Genomic DNA, 20,749 nt, shown 5'->3' on the forward strand with positions numbered 1-20,749 from the left:
ATATTTTAAGATTTGATGTCATGTACAGAGTAAATTTTAGTTAAGTATGTGCAAAGTAAACTGGACATCAGCATCACCTGCTGTCTTTCAGCTAAAAGTCATTCCATTTTTGCATTTTTTTGGGGGACGAGAAAATCTGGCCATGACATCAGAAGAAATACGGATAAAATATGGTCGAGTCGTTCCTTACATACCCAAGATCAAGAATGTACCCTTGACCTCTGTGAGGAACGTCTTCATGTTGGTTTGATAGCGAATGCCATGTCAGTCAGGAGCTAGAGAAAGCTGATCATTTCCCCAAAATCAGATGAGTGTTAAATTCTCGTCACGCTGCAGTAGAGCCTAAAGAATTTCAATGGCACGCCCGCGTACAATGTCTTCTGCGGCTGGGCTTTGAGTGTATTGACGACTTTTTTTAGTATATAAATTTAACAAACTGTTATAAGAGCCACTTTTAATGACGAAACCACAGTTATCATTTCTTAATGATGAAAAAAAAATTGCAACAGTAGAGATGAGAAAAATGATTCAGTTATGAATCAAGATCCTTTAGTGTGGGAATTCACGTTTGGCAACACAGACACAATTTACATTATTTATTACATTTATAATAGTAATTAGTGTATCAGGAGGTGACTGCAGTACAGGCTACACACATCCACAGTGTCGGTTAATCGAGAGCCAATAACAGGATAAAAACATGTAAAAGTATGGTAAGTTTGTTAAACATTATAAACACCCAAAATATTGTCATACTTTTCGCATAATAGATCGTTCTAGTGATTTTTCCACTAATAGATATTTATATATTAAAAGTTAAATTCTCAAGTGTATCTGGTCCACCTGTGAATAACTGCTAGTGAAAGTTTTAAATAATGTTCACAATTAGTCATGGTGTCAGGGTCATGGTGTCATAATTTATGCATGAAAGGGGTTTATCTGTTGGCTGTTTATTTTTATTATTCCGCTCCAGGAATGCAGTGTTCAGTAAGACCTGACAATATGAAGCCGCTCTTGTATAAAAGAACGAAGCGGTAACTAAACCTTTGCTACCATCACTAAGCCAGAGGTAACATGATGCATCGGTCCAATCACATGACTCAGCACACCTGACGTGATCCGTCTCGCCGTTCGGTTACAGCGAACCCCAGACCAGCATTCCTCTGGGTCTCTGGACGGCTCCCGGGATCAGCAGCAGTGCTCACACTTCATCAACTAGACTTAACTCCGGGGTCGAACGTCTCAGACTCAAAAAACACAAAGCACAGTCTTGGTGATTACAGAAGCAGCTGCTACACAGATTCCAGGTGAGATCAGGCTCAGAGCCAGGCGTCAGACGTGAACTGGTTTTTGGGAAGTTCAAATCAGGATGAATTCCCACAAGATTTCACACACACTCGCCAAAAGGTGATAAAGGAAACGTCAGGGCTGTTCTCTGTGCGTATGTGTGTAAGAGTGAGAGAGGAAGAGAGGAGGAATGCGACTGTGGTCCAGACGAGCAGGCAGCCAGCTTCATTCACAAACACAACCCAGATACACACACACACACACACACACACACACACAGACACACACACACATCCTCCGTCTCGCCCCCAAATACTCTCTCTCTCTCTCTCTCTCTCGCTCCATTCTGTTTCTCATCTGTCTCGCTTTATGTCTTTATCTCTCATTTCGGTTCATGAGTAACACTTTATTAGTGTCTCTGTCGTTATTTAGATAAAGCAGATTTATTGTCACATTACAGTCAAAGTCCAGTGAAATTTAAGCAACAAAGCAGGCAGTAAACGTACGTAAGTCAAGGCAGGAAATGAAAGCAGGTAGTTAAAAAGAATAAAAAGAGGCAGGAAATAAACTACAAAGGACATAAAAATAAAAAAGCAAATAAAATAAAACAAAAGGTAAGTTGTGTGAGTAATAAAAAGACGGAGGTGCTCAGTATTCAGTATTAGTGTTTCTTGCCCTTTAACTTTCACAGGCATGGTTTCGAATGGGGTGCCAATACTTTGTGCAGCACCAGATTTTGTCTTATCGATAGACCTGTGTAGTCTCACGCTGCTCCTTCCTCTGTGCGTGCGTCTGCAGAGAGCGGGGACGTGCCGCGTCCCTGGGCGTAGCGTACGGCTCATCAGAATCCCCGAACACGGAATGCGTTATTCACCCTGAAAGAATGCTGCTCTTATTGGGTTTCTGGCAAATCCAGGAAAAATCTGTTTCATCTTCCACTTCCACTCGCTCTCAGCGCTGCCAAGTCGCTTCTCTTTCCCTCGTTTAGCGTTCGGGGTTTTGTGGCGTCGTCCTCTCTCTCCACATCGCTTACTCTCCGCTCAGAATTTTCCTTTCCTGGACGTGTTTAATGATTAACCCTGCCAGTTTGGTGGTCTGGTTTAAGGACTGCTGGTGTTTTTTTAAACTTGATTCATCTCATTTTTCCATATGCTGGTGGATTTAAGGGTGAGAACTTTGCTGGTTCCTGCAGCGAGATGCTGGCAGGTCTTCAACAAATCGCCGCATATCCAACGTTTTACCCATTTTCTTCTCACTCACCGTCTATACTGTTTAATCCTGTATTCAGGGTCACGGATCCTATCCCAGGAGGCTTAGGGCAGGAGGCAGGGTACAACAGGGTGCCAATCCATAGCAGGGACATAGCAGCACACTCACACGCTACAGGCAAATTGGAATCGAACCTGGACCCTGAAGGTGCGAGGCGACAGTGCTAACCACTACACCACCGTGCTGCTGCGCATGTTCTTCTACATTTATTAAGTTATTTGTTTGTTTAAATTCTATTAGCATTTATGTTTATAGTGGTTAGCACTGTTGCCTTGCACCTTCAGGGTCCAGGTTCGATTCCCGTCTCTGTGTGCATGGAGATTGCATGTTCTCCCCGTACTTGGTGGGTTTCCTCCGGGTACTCCGGTTTCCTCCCACAGTCCAAAGACATGTAGGTTAGGCTAATTGGCGTTCCCAAATTGCCCATAGTGTGTGTGTGTGTGTGCCCTGTGATGGATTGAAACCCTGCCCAGTGTGTACACCTGCCTTGTGCCCTAAGCCCTAAGGGGATAGGCTCCGCCCCCACGACCCCGAATACAGGATAAAGCGATATAGAAGATAACTGAGTGAGCGTTTATGTTCTGACTGCTGCTTTTGTCACAGGAGCAAATTTAAGCTTTGTTTTTGCTGTCAATTATTGGTCCAGTATCCCGACGGGGCTCTGACCCAAACTTTTCATGGGGCTCTGTGATTGGTCGAGTGTCCTGATGGGCGTCTCTAATTGGCTGAGCTCCACATCTCCTTTTTATAACTGTATATCAAGAAAGGATTAAAGTGGTATCTGCGTTATCACACTCTGATCATGAAGTGGCATGTGATATAAAGAAGTCTGGACAGTAAAGTTCCTGGCTCGTTTTTAAATAGTGTGTGTGTGTGTGTGTGTGTGTGTGTGTGTGTGTGTGTGTGTGTGTGTGTGTGTGTGGCTTTAATCTGAACTTTCTACCCAGTGAAAAATAAATGTCAATTGTTTTCTCTCTGACCTCTCTCATTGTTGGCTGCCACACTTAATACCAAATACACACACACACACTTGCATGCTCACACACACACAGAGAGAGAGATCAGGTGGTTAAGATCCAGCGGTGCAGAGGTCAGTCTGGTTTGTATGGGGTGTTTATGGCTGCAATCTGCTTTAGACGTTTTGCAGGAGTCTGGCAACTACTACAAAGCACTCTGTGATTACACACACTGTATTTACAACACACACACACACACACACACACACACACACACACACTCACGCTCTCTCTCTCTCTGTTTCTCATACGGACCAAATTACTGGCCTCACACAACCTTCTACCTGCGCGGCAAATGACAGAGGAGAGAAGAGCTAAGTGGCGCTATCATCATTATTACCGTGATTATCACTGGGGAGTCATAAACACGCGCGGTGGAGCTCGTCCACAACGACAGGACACCAGAGATTTACAGCGTATGGGTGTTTCTGTGAGTGTGTGCGTGTGTGTGTGTGAGTGTGTGTGTGTGTGTGGGAATGGTTTATGAGTAAAGGAATGCCTTTGATGGCTTTCTAAAGAAATCAATCCTGAGTGGGTTTTTAAAAAAATATGTTCTCAAGGTTCAGTGCTCATAAAAGACATCTCCACACACACACACACACACACACACACACGATTTGTCAAACAAATTCCTTACCACTTTATTTCTATTTTTAGTTGCTAAGTTTCTCAGTCATATGATGATGTAATATAGATACTGTAATAAATTATGACATAACGCACATTTCTGAAATATCACTGAGATTATCAGTTTTTTAAAATAGAAATTTATATGTAACGTAATGCTGCACAATTTGTGGCCTAAGAATCTAAACAGCGATACGGACGCGTGCAATTATTTACTCGCGAGTGCATTTAACTTATCACAGTTTCTGATAAATATTGTGCAACATCCGCTTGATGTGATCATTTGTGCTGTTAGCCTCGAAAAATAAGTTTTAATACAAAATTGTGCGTCTAACAGTTAAATATCGCAGTTTAAATCGCAATCAAGATACGAGTCAAAATAACCCCAATGTCAGGTTTTTGATCAAATCGTTCAGCCCTAATTTAAAGACTCACTAAAACTGTAAAACAATTTTGTAGCGGATACACGTTTGTCAGAATTCACGCTTGCGATTAATGTAAAATCTTTAATGTCTTAAAGCGATTTACAAAGTCAAACACCTTAAACTTTCTCCCTGTGACTTAATTCTAGAACTAGACCTCAGAGATGCGCAAACAAAAACTGTTCTGCATCTGGAATCTAGAATCAGGGATTAGGGAGAGTAGAAAGGAAGGTTAAAGTCTGTTAAAATGGAGAGTCACTGATCCGGGAAGGAAGCGTTTAATGCTGTGGGTCGGTTGCATCGGTAGCGCGTTTACAATATTTTTTCAGATTCCAACTTAACTGTTTACACGGACATAAACCTGGTAAGGTCTGTGGTTACAGGCTCAAAGCATTCAATCAAAGCATATGTTTTTGTTTGCGCATCATTGACTAGAATTTAATGTGAGTTCAGGTGCATATGAATCTGAAAGAGAAAAAACTGATGTGGATTTTTCAAATTATTATTATTATTATTTAGAAATCTCAATAACCAGACAGTCACGATCCTGCTGCTGGAACTGCTTTGTAAGGGTTAAAGGTCTGAGAATGTCTTAGCCGTGCCATGGGAAATTTCATGCCATTTATTTTTGAGCATAAATAACACACACACACACACACACACACACACGCACACACAAACCACTAATCCCACTTTATTATCCACATGCGTCACCCTACCAGTTTTAAAGGTTCATGAACTTTCTCAAGGTCTAAAGTGCTTCACTGTATGAGCTCCACCCTCAACACCAGAATGCCATCCAGCTACACACACACACACACAAATATACAAAGACATACACACACTCACATACACACACATATACATACACACATGTAAACACACACAAATTCACAGGTCTGCTTGCATTCCAACAATACCAGACATCCGTGTAGCCACGTATATCAAATATAATCCATCTTTTGTTAAACTTGATTACTGAGTGGATGTGTTCTTCTGCCCATCCCCCTCAAGGTTAGAAGTCTTCTGCGTTTTTTCTCAGCACGGATGTAAAGAGTGGTTATTTGAGTTACTGGAGCCTTCCTGTCGGCCTTTTCCCCCATTCTGATGTTTGGTGTGTAAAAACGAAGTGAGTTGTATTCACACCATTTTGGGGCAAGGGTGTTCCTATTAAAGTGACCAGTGTTTTAAAACAAAAATAGCTCAATGGCCTTGATCTATCCATATGACACACTCTATATGAACATCGGTGCGTGTGACACGGTGCCGTCTCATTACCAACACCTGAACATCCATTTGCATAAATTACATCATAGACAAATAAGGCACAATTACAGAACTCCAGGAGGGTCTCTCTCTTCTTCATCTCTGAAATCGAATCTATTTTACCTATTCATTACAGGGTGTAAATAATCTGTTTGTGAGTGAAAACACACACACGCTGACTCACATGCTAATCTCAGCTCAGATTTCACTATTAGTGAGCTTATCAGATTCTCAGTGCTAGCAGGAAGCGGAAAGAGTTTGGATTTAAGGCTAACTCCAAACAATGTTCAACTACCACAACAGGGGATGGAGTTCTGAATGCGTGTGTGTGTGTGTCTGTGTGTCTGTGTGTGTGTGTGAGAGAGAGAGAGAGAGAGAAAGAGAGAGAGAGAGAGAGAGAGTGTGTGTGTGTGTGTGTGTGGGTGTGCTTTGTGTCACTTTGCATCACTTTACCATCGGCCAGAATAACATGACTGAAGGAAGAGCTCAGAGTGATTACCGCGTAACCGCTCCCTTTGCTAACGCTATAACCAAACTTAAGTTGTGTGTCGACGTGTTCGTAAAGACACTTCCACATCACGTTACTGCTGTTGTGTTAATCACAACTAGGGCTGCACGACATTAGGAAAATATGTGATATGCAATATTGTTGTTGAATATTGCGATAATGATATTTCTTGCAATATAACATTTCAATAGAGAAATGCATTTTTTATTATTATTACTGGCTATTTTTTAAAAATCTTTTATATATGTACCTGCATTTGTGAGACGTCTTCTCTCTTGAAGCCAAAATATTGCCATATTTCTGACGTACCGTTCTTTTTAGGCACAAGTTCTTCGCTGCTGTCATTTTCCTCGCTTGTCTCTACTCCTGCCATATTTATTTTTCATTCTTTGCTCTGAGCCGCTAGGTTCACCTTTTGGCCCGGTCTCGCCAATAGCATTATATCACCTACTTGGGAGGCGGGTATAAAGATAGTAAGGGCCCATCTGATTGGTCAAATATGGACACACAAATGCTTGGCACATAAATAAAATTTGATTTATCGCAACTCTTTGCGATACAGATATCGCGTATACCATTATCGCAATAATAAGATAATTTTTCGATATATCGTGCAGCCCTAATCACAACATATGAATGACTTCTCATTCATTTAATATTAGGAGGGAAAAGTGTGTAACATTTCTGATGAATTATTGTTTTCCGTGGTATCGGAATCGGGAGCGTCCCTATATTCCTATGTTCCCTAGTTCATCTTCATGTTAACGCACTTTATTATCAAGCTTATTTTATTGAAACAATTATATATTTAAAACAATAATATAATATGTCATTTATTATGACAACACAAATGGTTATCGTGTTACATGGTCTCAACAATCATTTCATTAAACAGTCAGAGAGCTGAGGAACATTGTCTTTGTTTTGATTATGTGATGCTAGCGTAAGTACTAGTTGTTGACGGGTAAAGAGTTTGTAGAAATAGCTAAAAAAATAACCTGATAAGCATCTGGCACATAACTGCTCCTTTCTACTCAACATTTTTTTTTATGGTGCAAGGTTTAGTTTTCATAGTGAACATACTATTTTTTTAGCAGTATGCCATGCCGCGTCAAGCTTTTGTTTATGTTTATTGCGGACTACGGCATCTTGTAGGTGCATGGCGGTCAGTTCTGTGTCTTCTCAATACTCTGTGTATTTACAGTAAACAATCATATTGATTGGTTTTGTTGACTGATGCGTATGGCCACGCCCACTCCGAGGGAAAAAGTACTATATTCACCTAAAAAAGCGCTAGACGCTGTGAAGTAAACTGGCACAAAACTGCTCATAACTTCCCTTCTACTCAACATGTTGTTTATAGAGTTGGTTTAACTTTAGGCGAATACCGAAGCCCTGGCAAAGTTTCATTAAAATCTGATTAGCCAGTTTTGCGGGATGCTGTGACAAAGTCTGGCGGGACAATCAGACAGAAATCTTTTCTGAGACTTGTTTGGTCTTTCAATGTAGTCTGAAACAAACCCTTCTGACTCGTTCCCAGTGTTTTCTTTCCTTTACATTATTAAAAATAAATAAATAACCCGTCACGCTCAGCCACTAGCAAGACAACAGCTTAACATCCATATTTCCAGGTTGCCTAGCAGACACCAGTGTGTGTGTAAGTACGATACGCTCACTCCTAAATGAAATATTTGGCCTAGCGTTCACTGCTAAGTATAATTCTAGTTGTACTAAGCATTAGATTGTGAATTTAACACCACATCTGAGGTAAATGTTGGTATTTCGAAGACTTCTGACACGTTTTTTGTGTCGCTTTACTTCATCTGTAAACAAATTAAAAGCTAGCTACATCGTCAGGCTGAAGTACTAGCGGAGCTCAAGCTTAGCGTCCATACTTCCAGGCTTCCTGGCAACAGTGTTCCACACAGACACTAGTGTGTGTGTGTGTGTGTGTAAGTGAGATACCCACACTCCTAAAGGGAACATTGTTAATCGCTAAGTCTAATTCTTATTCAATCTAATCATTTGCTTGTGAATTTAAAACCACAACTGAGGTAAATGTTGATATTTCTAACACTTCTTACTCATTCTCAATGTCTCTGTATCTTTACTTTGTCTATAAAACAAAATTAAAAGCTCGCTAAGCTCTCAGGGTAAGGCACTAGCTGGGCTCCAGCTTAGCGTCCATATTTCCAGGTTTCCTAGCAGCAACTAGACACTAGTGCGTGTGTGTATTTGTGTGTAAGTGAGATAAACACGCTGTTAAAAGGAAAAATGTGGCTAGTGTTTAACGCTAAGTGTAAATTCAGCGGAATTCTAGTCGTGTGAAGTATTTTCCTGTAAATTTAAAAACACTTCTGAGGTAAATGTTGCAATTTTTTAACCACTTTGGCTGATTTTTATCATCACTTTACCTGTACACTGTCTATATAAAGGCATGGCTAAGCTGTCAGGCTCAGTCACTAGCTAAAGTACTGCTTAGCGTCCACATTTTTTGGTGTGTGTGTGTGTGTGTGTGTGCGTGTGTGTGTGTGTGTGTGTGCGTAAGTAAGTTGGAAAGCTCACACCCCTAAAAGGAAGAGAAAGTGGTGAACTTTTCCAGATCCCCCTCAAAACAACACACACTGTGACTATGGCACAGAGCCAGACACGTGCACCACACACACACACACACACACACACACACACACACACAGAGCACAGGGATTGAGCATGTACACAGTGACTCGTGTGAAAATGCCTGGTCTAAATACAGAACGAGAGCTTCCAGCATTTTCTGGCCTGATTCTGTCAGCATCATGTCTGACGTCACACACACACACACACACACACACACACACAAACACTTTTTTAATCAATTAAAATTAGCACTCATTGGTGAGTAAAACACTTGGAGGTGTGCTGTTTTAGAAAAATAATCAGCTTCAGGGGGGTAACAGAAGCTAATCCCAATCCTAGTTGAAAGTCATTGTTGGATACACGCACGCACACACACACACACACACACACGCACACATTAGCAGGGATTGTGATTGAGATGAGCTCTGTGTGCCATTAAGCCTGACACTGTTAAACAAAGAGGAAGGTGCATTCACAATCGCATTAACACAACAATTAGGGCAGTTTAGCAAACATATACATGCAAACACACACACACACACACACTCTCACACACACACACACACACACACACACAAGGTTTTACAGTGTGCTATAATTGTAAGGTTTTGTTTTGACTGCTCATTCGCTGTAATTACAGGGTCTGGTTCAAACTGAAACACACACACACACACACACACACACACAGAAAATCAGGACATGTGAGATAAAAGGCGAGTGTCTGAGCAGAGTGTTCTGATTTACAGCTGTGTTTCAAATGGAACAATCAGGACACGCTCAGAGGATGGACGGCATCAGGGTCGTGTCCCAATCCTAATGAGCCGTGTGAAAAAAGGGGGGAAAAAATCAAAGGCCGCAGAAACAAGTTAGGTCGTGTTCCCGGTCTAAATGGAAAATGTGAAAAGCCGCCCCCACTCAGTCGAGAGTAAAAAGGAAAGAAGTAAAACATGTAACAATCTTGTTATTACAGTCTCTTACTATATTTATAAAATCTGACCTGATGACATAACAGAGAGAAATATCTGCTGTCAATAGGGAACAGTCAAAAGCACGAAGTCGTGTCCCAATCCAATATTTGCGTGCCTTAGATGTGTATGAAAATGTCAAATAATTACTCATAATAAAGAGACAGGATAGAAGGAAGGACTTGGTCGTGTCCCAAACGAAATGCCGTCCGATAAGGCAGGACGTGGGAGAAGAAAGACCGTGGGTTGTGTGTCGTTGCGATACTTTCTGTCTAAAACAGAAATATAGACAGCACCGCCTTATAAGGAAGAAGGAAGAAGTCACAGACAGGATGGCATCGGGTCATGTCCCGATTCATTGCCTGCTAAGGAGCCTGATAGGGAAAAAAAATAAAATCAACTGTGACTGGGGGTGTGTCCTAATCCAACGTCTAGATAACACACTGACAGACAAGGTGTCTGAGACAGGCACTCGAAAGAAGGAAGTCGCGTCTCTATCTGACATTTGCATGAAACACTTCCTGTACGAAATCATAATCGTAACAATAATAATAATAATATTATCTCCCCCCATCAGCGCTTCCTGAAAGCTGAAAGAGCTGAGCATTGTGGGAATTCCTGCATCCACAGGTGCTCAGCGTCAGCTTGTCAGTGCTTCCTGACCTCTGACCTTTTACAGGCCCAGACTCTCTCACTGAGCCCCAGGGGGTATGTTGTGATCACTCGGGAGGGCGGGGCCACGTGGAGAGGGGGAGGGGCTATTTTTTAAATAATGGAAAAAAGAAGAAAAAAATGAAAGGAATGGGAAAGACAGAAAAGGAACATGGAAAAAGGAGACTGTGAGAAAAGACAAAGAGCTAAACATAGGGGGGGAGAGGAAAATGAAAAGAAGAACAAATGCAGTAAGAAAAAAAGAAAATCATAGAGATAAGAAAGAGAGAGCAAGGAAAGAAGAGATGGAAAGAGTGAATGTGAAGAAAGGAATAAGAGGGAAAAAAGAAAAGATGATGTGGGGAGAGGAAAATGGGGTGAAAAAACAGAGAGAGATGCTGAATATGGATGGAATGGTGGGAATAAAAGAGAAGTAAGGAGTGAGACAGAGGGCAGGAGAGAGAGAGAGAGAAAGAGAGAGAGATGAAAGGGAATGTGCAGTTACAGATGTTGTATAATTGTGTAATAACATGTGTTAAGGAGAGCGAGAGATAAAGAGAGAGAGAGAGAGAGAGATGGAAGCAGTGTATAAACACATCATTGGTGTATGACACACTCCAGATCAACACTGACGCACACACACTTGTCTAATGGAGCGCCGTGACTTAAAAACTCTCTCTCTTTCCCTCTCACACACACAGTGAAGTAGAAAGAGACGCGCCCTGGCAGTGTGTATATCTCCTAAATGGGTATTTCCACCAGAACACATACGTGTTATCAGAGGAATTTATAAGAAACAGAAACACAAGCTGACAGGTTGTGTGTAAACATGATGATGTCATCGAAAAACCCTTTTATAATAACCGCAATAGCAAAACTAGTCCTTTTATATGATTCTGCTTGCACACCCTGTGTCTGTTTGATCAGGATGATCACCTGTCTCACCACTGCTCGCTTTCGTAGATGTGTTGGTCTGCACAAAGTATTGGCACCCCTCTGCCAATCCCTCTACACTGGGATGATATGATGGAAGTGGTGCAGCACTGAGTAAGACTGATATAGATAACATACTGTGTATGTGTGTGTGTGTGTGTGTTTCATGTTACAAAAGCTAAAAGTAGCCTATGTTGTCCTGTATAGGGTCCTGAAGGTATAGAAGGAATGAGTAAAGAAGGAACTGTATCCACTCACTCACTCATCATCTAAACTACTTTATCCTTTATTTAGGGTTGTAGGGGGCCTGGAGCCTATCCCAGGAGACTTAGGGGACGCGGTGGGTACACCCTGGATGCTGAGGTGCCAATCCATCCTAGAGCACGCACACACACACTATGGGGAAGTTTTAAACACCAATCTGCATGTCTTTGGATTGTGGGAGGACACAAGAGTACCTGAAGGAAACCCACCAGGCACCATGCACACAGGTGGCTTAGTGGTTAGCAACGCCACCTTGCACCTACAGGTTCTGGGTTTGATTCCCCATTTAGGAGTTTGCATGTTCTCCCCGTGTTTGGTGGGTTTCCTCCGGGTTCTCCGGTTTCCTCCCAATTGAATCGACTCAGTATGTTGACTAATAATTAATACACGAGTGTGTTTCAGACTGAACACTAATAAATGTTTTATCTTCACATGAGTGCCAGGATGTAAAAACAAACAAACAAACAAACACGTGACGCAAGTGCGCAAAAACTTTGGAGAACTTCTGTACCGTTACCACGGCGCACACAGCGTTACACACACACACACACACACACACATAGAGACAGGAGCAAGAATTCCGCACTCACGCACTGCCTCCAGTTTGGGGTCCAGCTGCTCGGTGCTCCTGTCCATGCGCCGCACTCTCTCGCGCAGATCCCGCAGCCGCCGGTCGGTGGCCGCCAGCTCGCGCTCCAGCTCGTGGAAGAGCGATCCAGCGTGCCGCGCGAGGTCCGACAGCTGGCGCACGGTGCGGGACAGAGCCGCGTTGCTCACCGCGCGCAGGTCCTCCGGGTCAGCCCCCGGGCTCGCGCTCCTGCACAGCCGCTGCGGCTCCACCGTCCTCTTGGCGAACGGCATCCTCTCAATATCCTCCTACAGTTTAGACTTATTTCACCACCAAGTATAAAATCCCACAAAAATTAAAAAAAAAAAAAGTTTATTCTTTTGTTGTAGAAAATATTTTCCGTTCGAGATCCTTTTTTTTCTTCTTCTTCTTCTTCTTTCGTAATGTTATTCCGGAGGCTCGAAGCGCGCTCGCGGCTCGGGCTCCATCCCGGTCGCACCGGAGCACGCACACAGACCGCGCGCGCGCCGAGCTCGTGAGAGCGAACTTGCACTGAGTGAGGGGACGCGGCGGAGCCGCGCGCGCTCTAGGTCCACCGCTTTAAACCGAGGGCGGGTGCACGCGCGGGGCTTCACCGAACACCCGGAACGGAGCGGGAGCGGAATCGGAGCGTCCACACGGTTCACCGTTTATATAAATCACACAGGCGTTAGTGTCCCGGTGTAGAGTCTGTAGAAATAGTGAAAATGTTCAATATGAACTAATCCCAGTAAAAATATTCACTTTATCTTTTCTAATTAATATCTATTGGTGCAGGTGTTTGTTTACATTGAGACAGTAGTGCATTAGTAGATTATTTTACAGTAGATTATTAAATCCCACACATAACTGTTCATAACATCACTTTTACTCCACATTTAGATTCACTGATGGTGCAGATTAAACTTCCTGGTCCTCCAATGTATAAAATATAAAGATATCTTTAAAAAAAAGAGAGTTCTGACCAACGTACAGACCAAACCTTTCTTTTAGATAGATAGATAGATAGATAGATAGATAGATAGATAGATAGATAGATAGATAAAAGGTGTTCCTTTGATCTCTTGTTCCAGGAAAATAATACATTTTAGGAAGGAAACAGTTACTCCTCTACATCACACCTGATAGAACAGAAGTTGGTGATTTAAATTGTGTGCTTAGGATGATAGTGTGTCTGGAAAGTCAGGTTTCTTGTGGTCATGATTGTGTGTGTGTGTGTGTGTGTGTGTGTGTGTGTGAGTGTGTGTGTGTGTGTGTGTGCTGACATCAGCCCCTCTCTACACAGGGAAAGGCTTTAGATTTGGCTGGATGGATTTAGTGAAGTCCGCATTCAGCACATGTGAAAGAGTCGGACAGTGTGACGAGCTAGGGCACACAAATCTGATACACGCTGTGTGTGTGTGTGTGTCTGTGTGTGTGTGGAGACAGGGAGAGTCAGTGTACAGAAGGCAACAAATAGTAATGTGACCTTTGAACCTCATGTGTGTCAGCTGCCATGAACAAATTTGACTGTCTCTATCTATTTGTGTGTGTGTGCGTGTGTGAGTACACAGTAATGTAAGTAGTGTGTGTGTGTGTGTTCCCTCAGCTGATTCTGGCCCTCCACAATTTCATCATTACTATAGAAAAAATAACAAATTTACAGATTTTACGCCGGAGTGAAAGTCATACGTAGATCAAACACTATGCAGTGCAATAACTAAATAAATAATATTACTGCATAAGAATAGTTTTACTAATGGTGAAGCAGAAATGTTACTACTATATAGAGGAAGCGGAATTTTAGAATGAACTATTAATACTATTATTATTATTATTATTATTATTATTATTAAGAAGTGTATAATATTAAAGAACATAACAGGACACATTAATCCTGACTAGTTCATGAAGTAGGTCAGTCTGAAACACCATCCATATGGTTCATGTGGGATTTCATCAGGATTCCCTGTTATGTTTTTAGACATGATTACAAAATAGTGCCATTGAACACCTTCACTTAGCTGAACAGGGTTTTTTTTTCATTACTTATTAACAGAGAGAGAGAGAAAGAGAGGAGAATGAGAACCTAAGCTGAACTCAGTAGTTGCTGTTTATGGGGCTGTATCCTGGCAGAATACGAATAAAACACTAAGGCATGTGACCCAAATCCTGTGTGTGTGTGTGTGTGTGTGTGTGTGTGTGAGAGGGGGGAGGATTGGGGGGGGGGGTGTAGTAAGGGTTCTGCTCACTAAGACAGAAATGACATATGACTTGTTAATTCAACCATGTAGGTGCAGGAAAAAATAATCAGTTGTAGGAAATTTGACACACTTCTTTAATCTCAGATTCTGAACCTGATTTACTACATACAAGGAAACTTATACAGGAAGTAATAGTGTGGTGAACGTTGGTGTTTGATGGTGAATGTTAGTGTTTGGTGGTGAATTTTGGTGTGTGATGGTAAATGTTGCAGTGTCATGGTTAATTTTGGTATTTCCATATTGGTGTTTGACGGTAAATGTGGGTGTGTGTGATGGTGAATGTTGGTGTGTAATAGTTAATTTTGGTATTTCAACATTGGTGTTTGTTCGTAAATGTTGTTTTTTAAATGGTGGATGTTGGTGTTTAATAGAAAATGTTGGTTTTTGATGGTGAATGTTGGTGTTTATTGGTAAATGTTGGTGTGTGATTGTTAATTTTGGTTCTTAAATATTGGTGTTTTGTGGTAAATGTTATTGTTTGGTGGTATATGTTGGTGTTTGGTGGTAAGTGTGGGTGTGTGATGGTGAATGTTGGTGTTTGGTGGTGAATGTTGGTGTTTGGTGGTAAGTGTGGGTGTGTGATGGTGAATGTTGGTGTTTGGTGGTGAATGTTGGTGTTTGGTGGTAAGTGTGGGTGTGTGGTGGTGAATGTTGGTGTTTGGTGGTGAATGTTGGTGTTTGGTGGTGAATGTTGGTGTTTGGTGGTAAGTGTGGGTTGTGATGGTGAATGTTGGTGTTTGGTGGTAAGTGTGGGTGTGTGATGGTGAATGTTGGTGTTTGGTGGTGAATGTTGGTGTTTGGTGGTAAGTGTGGGTGTGTGGTGGTGGTGATTGTCAGTGTTTTATAATAAATGTAGTTGGCAGTTGAGAATTGTAGTGCATCATGGGGATTGAGGGGGAATAAGCTCCCACTCTCTTGTTGTAAGTATTGCTTGCTGGCATTTATGCTGTTGCATGAACTATGTTGCTGTTTGACAGTAATAGACAGACAGACAGACAGACAGACAGACAGATAGATAGATAGATAGATAGATAGATAGATAGATAGATAGATAGATAGACAGATAGATAGATATTACAGATTGATAAAACACACTTGTTAAAAGTTGGAGTCTGCAGCTTTATTTACAAAATATTACCTGCAGTGATTTCGGTATTTAGTGTAAAACAGGAAAGTATAAGTTTGTCTGTAAAAGCAGCTCAGGATGTTTTATAGAACTGATACAAAACAAATTTCACAGCAAATTAAAATAATAAACACACAAAAGAGGAGAGATTACAGTGTTCCAGGTTTCACTTCCACACATTACGTCATTTTATTGAGTCAGTTCTGTTGCAGTGTGTGTGTGTGTGTGTGTGTGTGTGTGTGTTTAATGTGAATTTGTCTCAGGATTAAAAAGTAACAGCATCAGCAGCAACAGGACGTGAAGCGGCCGCAGTGTGTTTTTGCATATAGACAGGGTTATTTCACACACCACACAATCTTATTTTTTGCTTTTAGTTGTTTTGCATCTTTATAGCACAGTGAAAATACAGAGATGATGGGCGGTGGGAGGAGGGCGCTATAATGTCATGATAACGCAGAGTGAATAGAAAAGAATTTTGGTTTGAGGTTTATCATTCTGTGAATTTTATAAAAATAAACATTATATGAGTAAAAAATGTATGAAAGAGATTCACAGTAAGAGTAATTTTTATGAACATTCAATAAATCATGACACATTCCAGTTCAAACCCTTAAAGAACCCTTGAACCAAGTACCAAGGAGTTATTATGAAGAACATAAGGAACAATAAATGAAGTAAACGCTCCAGAATATTCCCGTATTCTGATTCAGAAATGAAGTCCAGGATTTGGGTTAGTATTTACTTTGGGAAAGTTCCTGGTGTTCAGACTCAGGTTCTGCAGCGGTTTATGTCAATATTCTGGTCTCTTCATGCAAATTATTAAAATCATCTGTATGTAGTTCTCCAAATTTTCCTGATTTTTCAAGAAGTATCCACGAACAAACACACACTTTAAACACTGAAGCAACACTCGCCTTTACACCTGAAAAAAAAAAAAAAATCAGCATAGAAAATGTGGACTGAAAAAGGAAGCTTTAAGGTGTTTTCCTTCGCTGTCACATGCAACACGATAAAATCGATATGTAAACGCTAAAGAAGCGCGAACTACATTACCCATCATCCCCGTCATGTCTAGTGTTTGTATTTTGTTTGAGTCTAGCTCCTGACCTGGTTGTTTCTTTGATTCGTAACCAAAAATCTTGTTTCACGTCTTTAATTGATTTTGGTCTTACCTCACATTATAACCCATAACCTGCCCGCGCATCCGTCTTCACTTCCAATGATAAAAAGTAAAAAGCCTAACGTGATGATGTATGAATGAGAAGATGCAGATGGTTGTAATGATCCTAAGAGGAGACTCGTAGATCACCAACATATCTGGTTTAATTGAAAGTAAATGCTGTGCACTCTTATTCCTCGTCAGTGTATACAATAGCATTCGATCTAGTCGCTCTCAACACAACTTCAGGAACAGCGCTTAGGTGTGTAGTAGTTACGTCTGACTCCTGAGAGCAGGTGTGCACAGGGTCACTATAAAATCCTCACTGCACTTGTTTATCTTGGCTCTGAGTACGGTCCTCTGTTCGCTGATGCTCACGCTAACATTCCTGCTCTAGCGCTCCTGGTTACCTCGCTTCCCCTCGTTCCCCCAGTTCCCCCCACTTCTCCTCTGTCTAACCATCTGTGCTCTTTATGTCCTCTAGTTTCAGACTCGTACATCTGATTGTGGATTTGTGTTTATTAATACGATCTGATCTCAAGGTTAATCAGGGTCACGATGCTGATCATCTTCCTCTACTCAGGTAAAAAAAAACAAAAAACAAACTGCAAATAGGAATACTGGTTTTGCACCTTTTTCTGACACAGTGTGTGTGTGTGTGTGTGTGTGGCAATATGGAATGCCAGTGTTGCAAGGTTGTTTAAAGTGTGGTAAAGTACATCTGGTCATCTGGACCCTTTATGTCTTGGGGTAAGTGTGTGTGTGTGTGTGTGTGTGTGTGTGTGTGCGTGTGTGTGTGTGTGTGTGGGGGGGTTTGTGTGTGTGTTTTAGGAGGTCAGGTAGAGGCTGATGGACGCAGCAGGTCTAGCTGAGACTCTAAGGTAACTCTCTGTAGATGAATCTCCTGGAGAGAGAGAGAGAGAGAGAGAGAGAGAGAGAGAGAGAGAGAGGAATCATTTAACTGGAATAAACAAGTCAGACTTTAAAAGTCAAATAACTTTACACATGAAATAGTTTTGGACAAAGTTTTCTCTTTTTCATCGTATTCTCACACACATCATACACAAACATAAATACACCCCGAACAATGTCCAGGTCATGACATTTGAACCCCGGCACAGAATCAGCGTGAAGTGAACTTTCACACATGGCTAGCTTTACAGTGATGACCTCTGACCTCCGCATCTGTGTTTGGCGTTAAACATCAACTCCACTGACCTGCTTTCATCTCATCATGCTCTGTTCAGCGTAAGTGGGAAGTTTTATCGTTCGGAGTTCGACGTATGAAGTGGGGAAGCGATGGGCGCCGTCTGATTTGATGAGCCGAGCCGAACTCTGAGCGGAGAGCGGACCGCCACGGGCTAACGAGTGGGAATCCCATGATAATGAGTGTTTTCTCTTTTCCTAGCAGGAGGTCAGGAATTACGACAGGATTTACGACACAGAGCTGAACGCAGCGTTGGACTCCAAATGGACAAACGGAGAACGTTACTGCATTACTCTGTTCTGGTTATTAGCAGGAGTAACGACTTTACAAGTACACTTAACAATCTGATTATCACATCTAATCAACAATCTGATCATCGGATCTAATCAACAATCTGATCATCGGATCTAACAACAATCTGATCATCGGATCTAATCAACAATCTGATCATCGGATCTAATCAACAATCTGATCATCAGATCTAATCAACAATCTGATCATCGGATCTAATTAACAATCTGATCATCGGATCTAACAACAATCTGATCATCACATCTAATCAACAATCTGATCATCGGATCTAACAACAATCTGATCATCGGATCTAATCAACAATCTGATCATCAGATCTAATCAACAATCTGATCATCACATCTAATCAACAATCTTAGATCATCGGATCTAATCAACAATCTGATCATCGGATCTAATAACAATCTGATCATCGGATCTAATCAACAATCTGATCATCGGATCTAATCAACAATCTGATCATCACATCTAATCAACAATCTAATCATCGGATCTAATCAACAATCTGATCATCACATCTAATCAACAATCTAATCATCGGATCTAATCAACAATCTGATCATCGGATCTAATTAACAATCTAATCATCACATCTAATCAACAATCTAATCATCGGATCTAATCAACAATCTGATCATCGGATCTAACAACAATCTAATCATCGGATCTAATCAACAATATGATCATCAGATCTAATCAACAATCTGATCATCAGATCTAATCAACAATCTGATCATCAGATCTAATCAACAATCTGATCATCGGATCTAATCAACAATCTGATCATCAGATCTAATCAACAATCTGAACATCGGATCTAATCAACAATCTGATCATCGGATCTGATCAACATCAATAATCTGATCAGTGTATGTTCTTAAGCAGACTGATGAGACTCGAACATGATTAGAATAAGAGATAAAGTAAAAAATGCTGCAGTTCATATTACAGTCTCATACTTTCACTTCTGATGCTCTAAAATGGTCCGGTACAGCTGCAGCTCCTGTCTATTTTGAATGCAATCAAAATAAAGTGTGTGTGTGTGTGTGTTCGTGTGTGTGCGTGAGTGTGTGTGTGTGTGTGTGTGTGTGTTTGGCGTTAACTCTGATACATGAGAGGATCTGTAGGGTTTAGAGCTATGCAGCATATGTCGTCTTCTATGTGTGTGTGTGTGTGTGTGTGTGTGTGTGTGTTTGAAAGTGAGTGAATGTGTGCTATGGCTAAAAATAAGGTTAAGTCTGTGTGTGTGTTGTGTGTGTGTGTACTAGGGATAATTTAAAGGAAATTTCAGGGGGACATTTATTTTTATTCAATTAGCTTTGTCCAGATGGGTGTGGCTTCTCCCAGGGTGACTCCGCCCACATCCACATAGTCCAGAGAAATTGAGCCATATGAGAATATTACAAGAATATAAACACTAAAATTCAGTCCTTGCAAGTGTGTGAGTGTGTGTGTGTGAGTGTGTGTGTGAGTGTGTGTAAGTGTGGTGTGTGTGTGTGTGTGTGTGTGTGTGAGTGTGTGTGTGAGTGTGTGTAAGTGTGGTGTGTGTGTGTGTGTGTGTGTGTGTGTGAGTGTGTGTAAGTGTGGTGTGTGTGTGTGTGGGTGTGTGTGTGTGTGTGTGTGAGTGTGTGTAAGTGTGGTGTGTGTGTGTGTGTGTGTGTGTGTGTGAGTGTGTGTAAGTGTGGTGTGTGTGTGTGTGGGTGTGTGTGTGTGTGTGTGTGAGTGTGTGTAAGTGTGGTGTGTGTGTGTGTGTGTGTGTGAGAGAGAGAGAGAGTGAGACCTTTAACTGTTGCTGCAGTTCACTGTTGAGGCGCTTCAGCACTGCATTCGCTTCCTTATTCTTCCTGATGGCCGTCTGAATCTCTCTCTTCTGGCTGCAACACACACACACACACAAACACACACACACACGCACACACACACACACACCTGGAAAAGTGAGCAAAGAATTTCTCTATTGCGAAGGTCAAAGTCAAGCACACACAGTGCTTTAAAGGTGACTAATACTGTGTGTGTGTGTGTGTGTGTGTGAGGATTCACTCATGAAAGGTGCGCATCTCCTTCTCTCTCTCTATCTCACACACACACACACACACACACACACACACACAGCAGTAATTACAACATTAATGGCTAACCTTTGAGGTTTGGGCACTGATGAGGAGGCGGGGTTTGGATAAGCCACACCCACCACATGATTCGCATTCTGGGATTCCGAGGGGAGTTTCCTGCGTGTGGGTTTCTGAGGGGTGTGACTTTGTGAAAGCA

The 20,749-nt window shown here is 41.7% G+C and overlaps 2 protein-coding genes across 3 annotated transcripts in view; both read right to left on the bottom strand.

Annotated features, from left to right (window-relative positions):
* nhsa (Nance-Horan syndrome a (congenital cataracts and dental anomalies)) overlaps positions 1 to 12,951 on the bottom strand; it is a 46,358-nt gene extending 33,407 nt beyond the window's left edge. The window contains exon 1 of the mRNA XM_053482343.1: positions 12,418 to 12,951. Within this exon, the coding sequence (XP_053338318.1) occupies positions 12,418 to 12,688 (271 nt within the window). The 5' untranslated portion in view covers positions 12,689 to 12,951. The remainder of the gene's footprint in view (positions 1 to 12,417) is intronic.
* A 2,827-nt stretch (positions 12,952 to 15,778) lies between these two features.
* Positions 15,779 to 20,749, bottom strand: part of reps2 (RALBP1 associated Eps domain containing 2) — a 21,988-nt gene continuing 17,017 nt past the window's right edge. For both annotated transcript variants that reach the window (XM_053482345.1, XM_053482344.1), the window contains exons 13-15: positions 20,620 to 20,749; positions 20,262 to 20,355; positions 15,779 to 17,866 (exon numbers count right to left, since the gene is read on the bottom strand). The exon at positions 20,620 to 20,749 is cut by the window's right edge and continues 10 nt beyond it. In XM_053482345.1, coding sequence (XP_053338320.1) covers positions 17,798 to 17,866; positions 20,262 to 20,355; positions 20,620 to 20,749 — 293 coding nt within the window. In that variant the 3' untranslated portion in view covers positions 15,779 to 17,797. The remainder of the gene's footprint in view (positions 17,867 to 20,261; positions 20,356 to 20,619) is intronic.

The sequence above is a fragment of the Clarias gariepinus genome, chromosome 22 (assembly GCF_024256425.1).
Source record: "Clarias gariepinus isolate MV-2021 ecotype Netherlands chromosome 22, CGAR_prim_01v2, whole genome shotgun sequence".
Lineage (NCBI taxonomy): Eukaryota > Metazoa > Chordata > Actinopteri > Siluriformes > Clariidae > Clarias > Clarias gariepinus.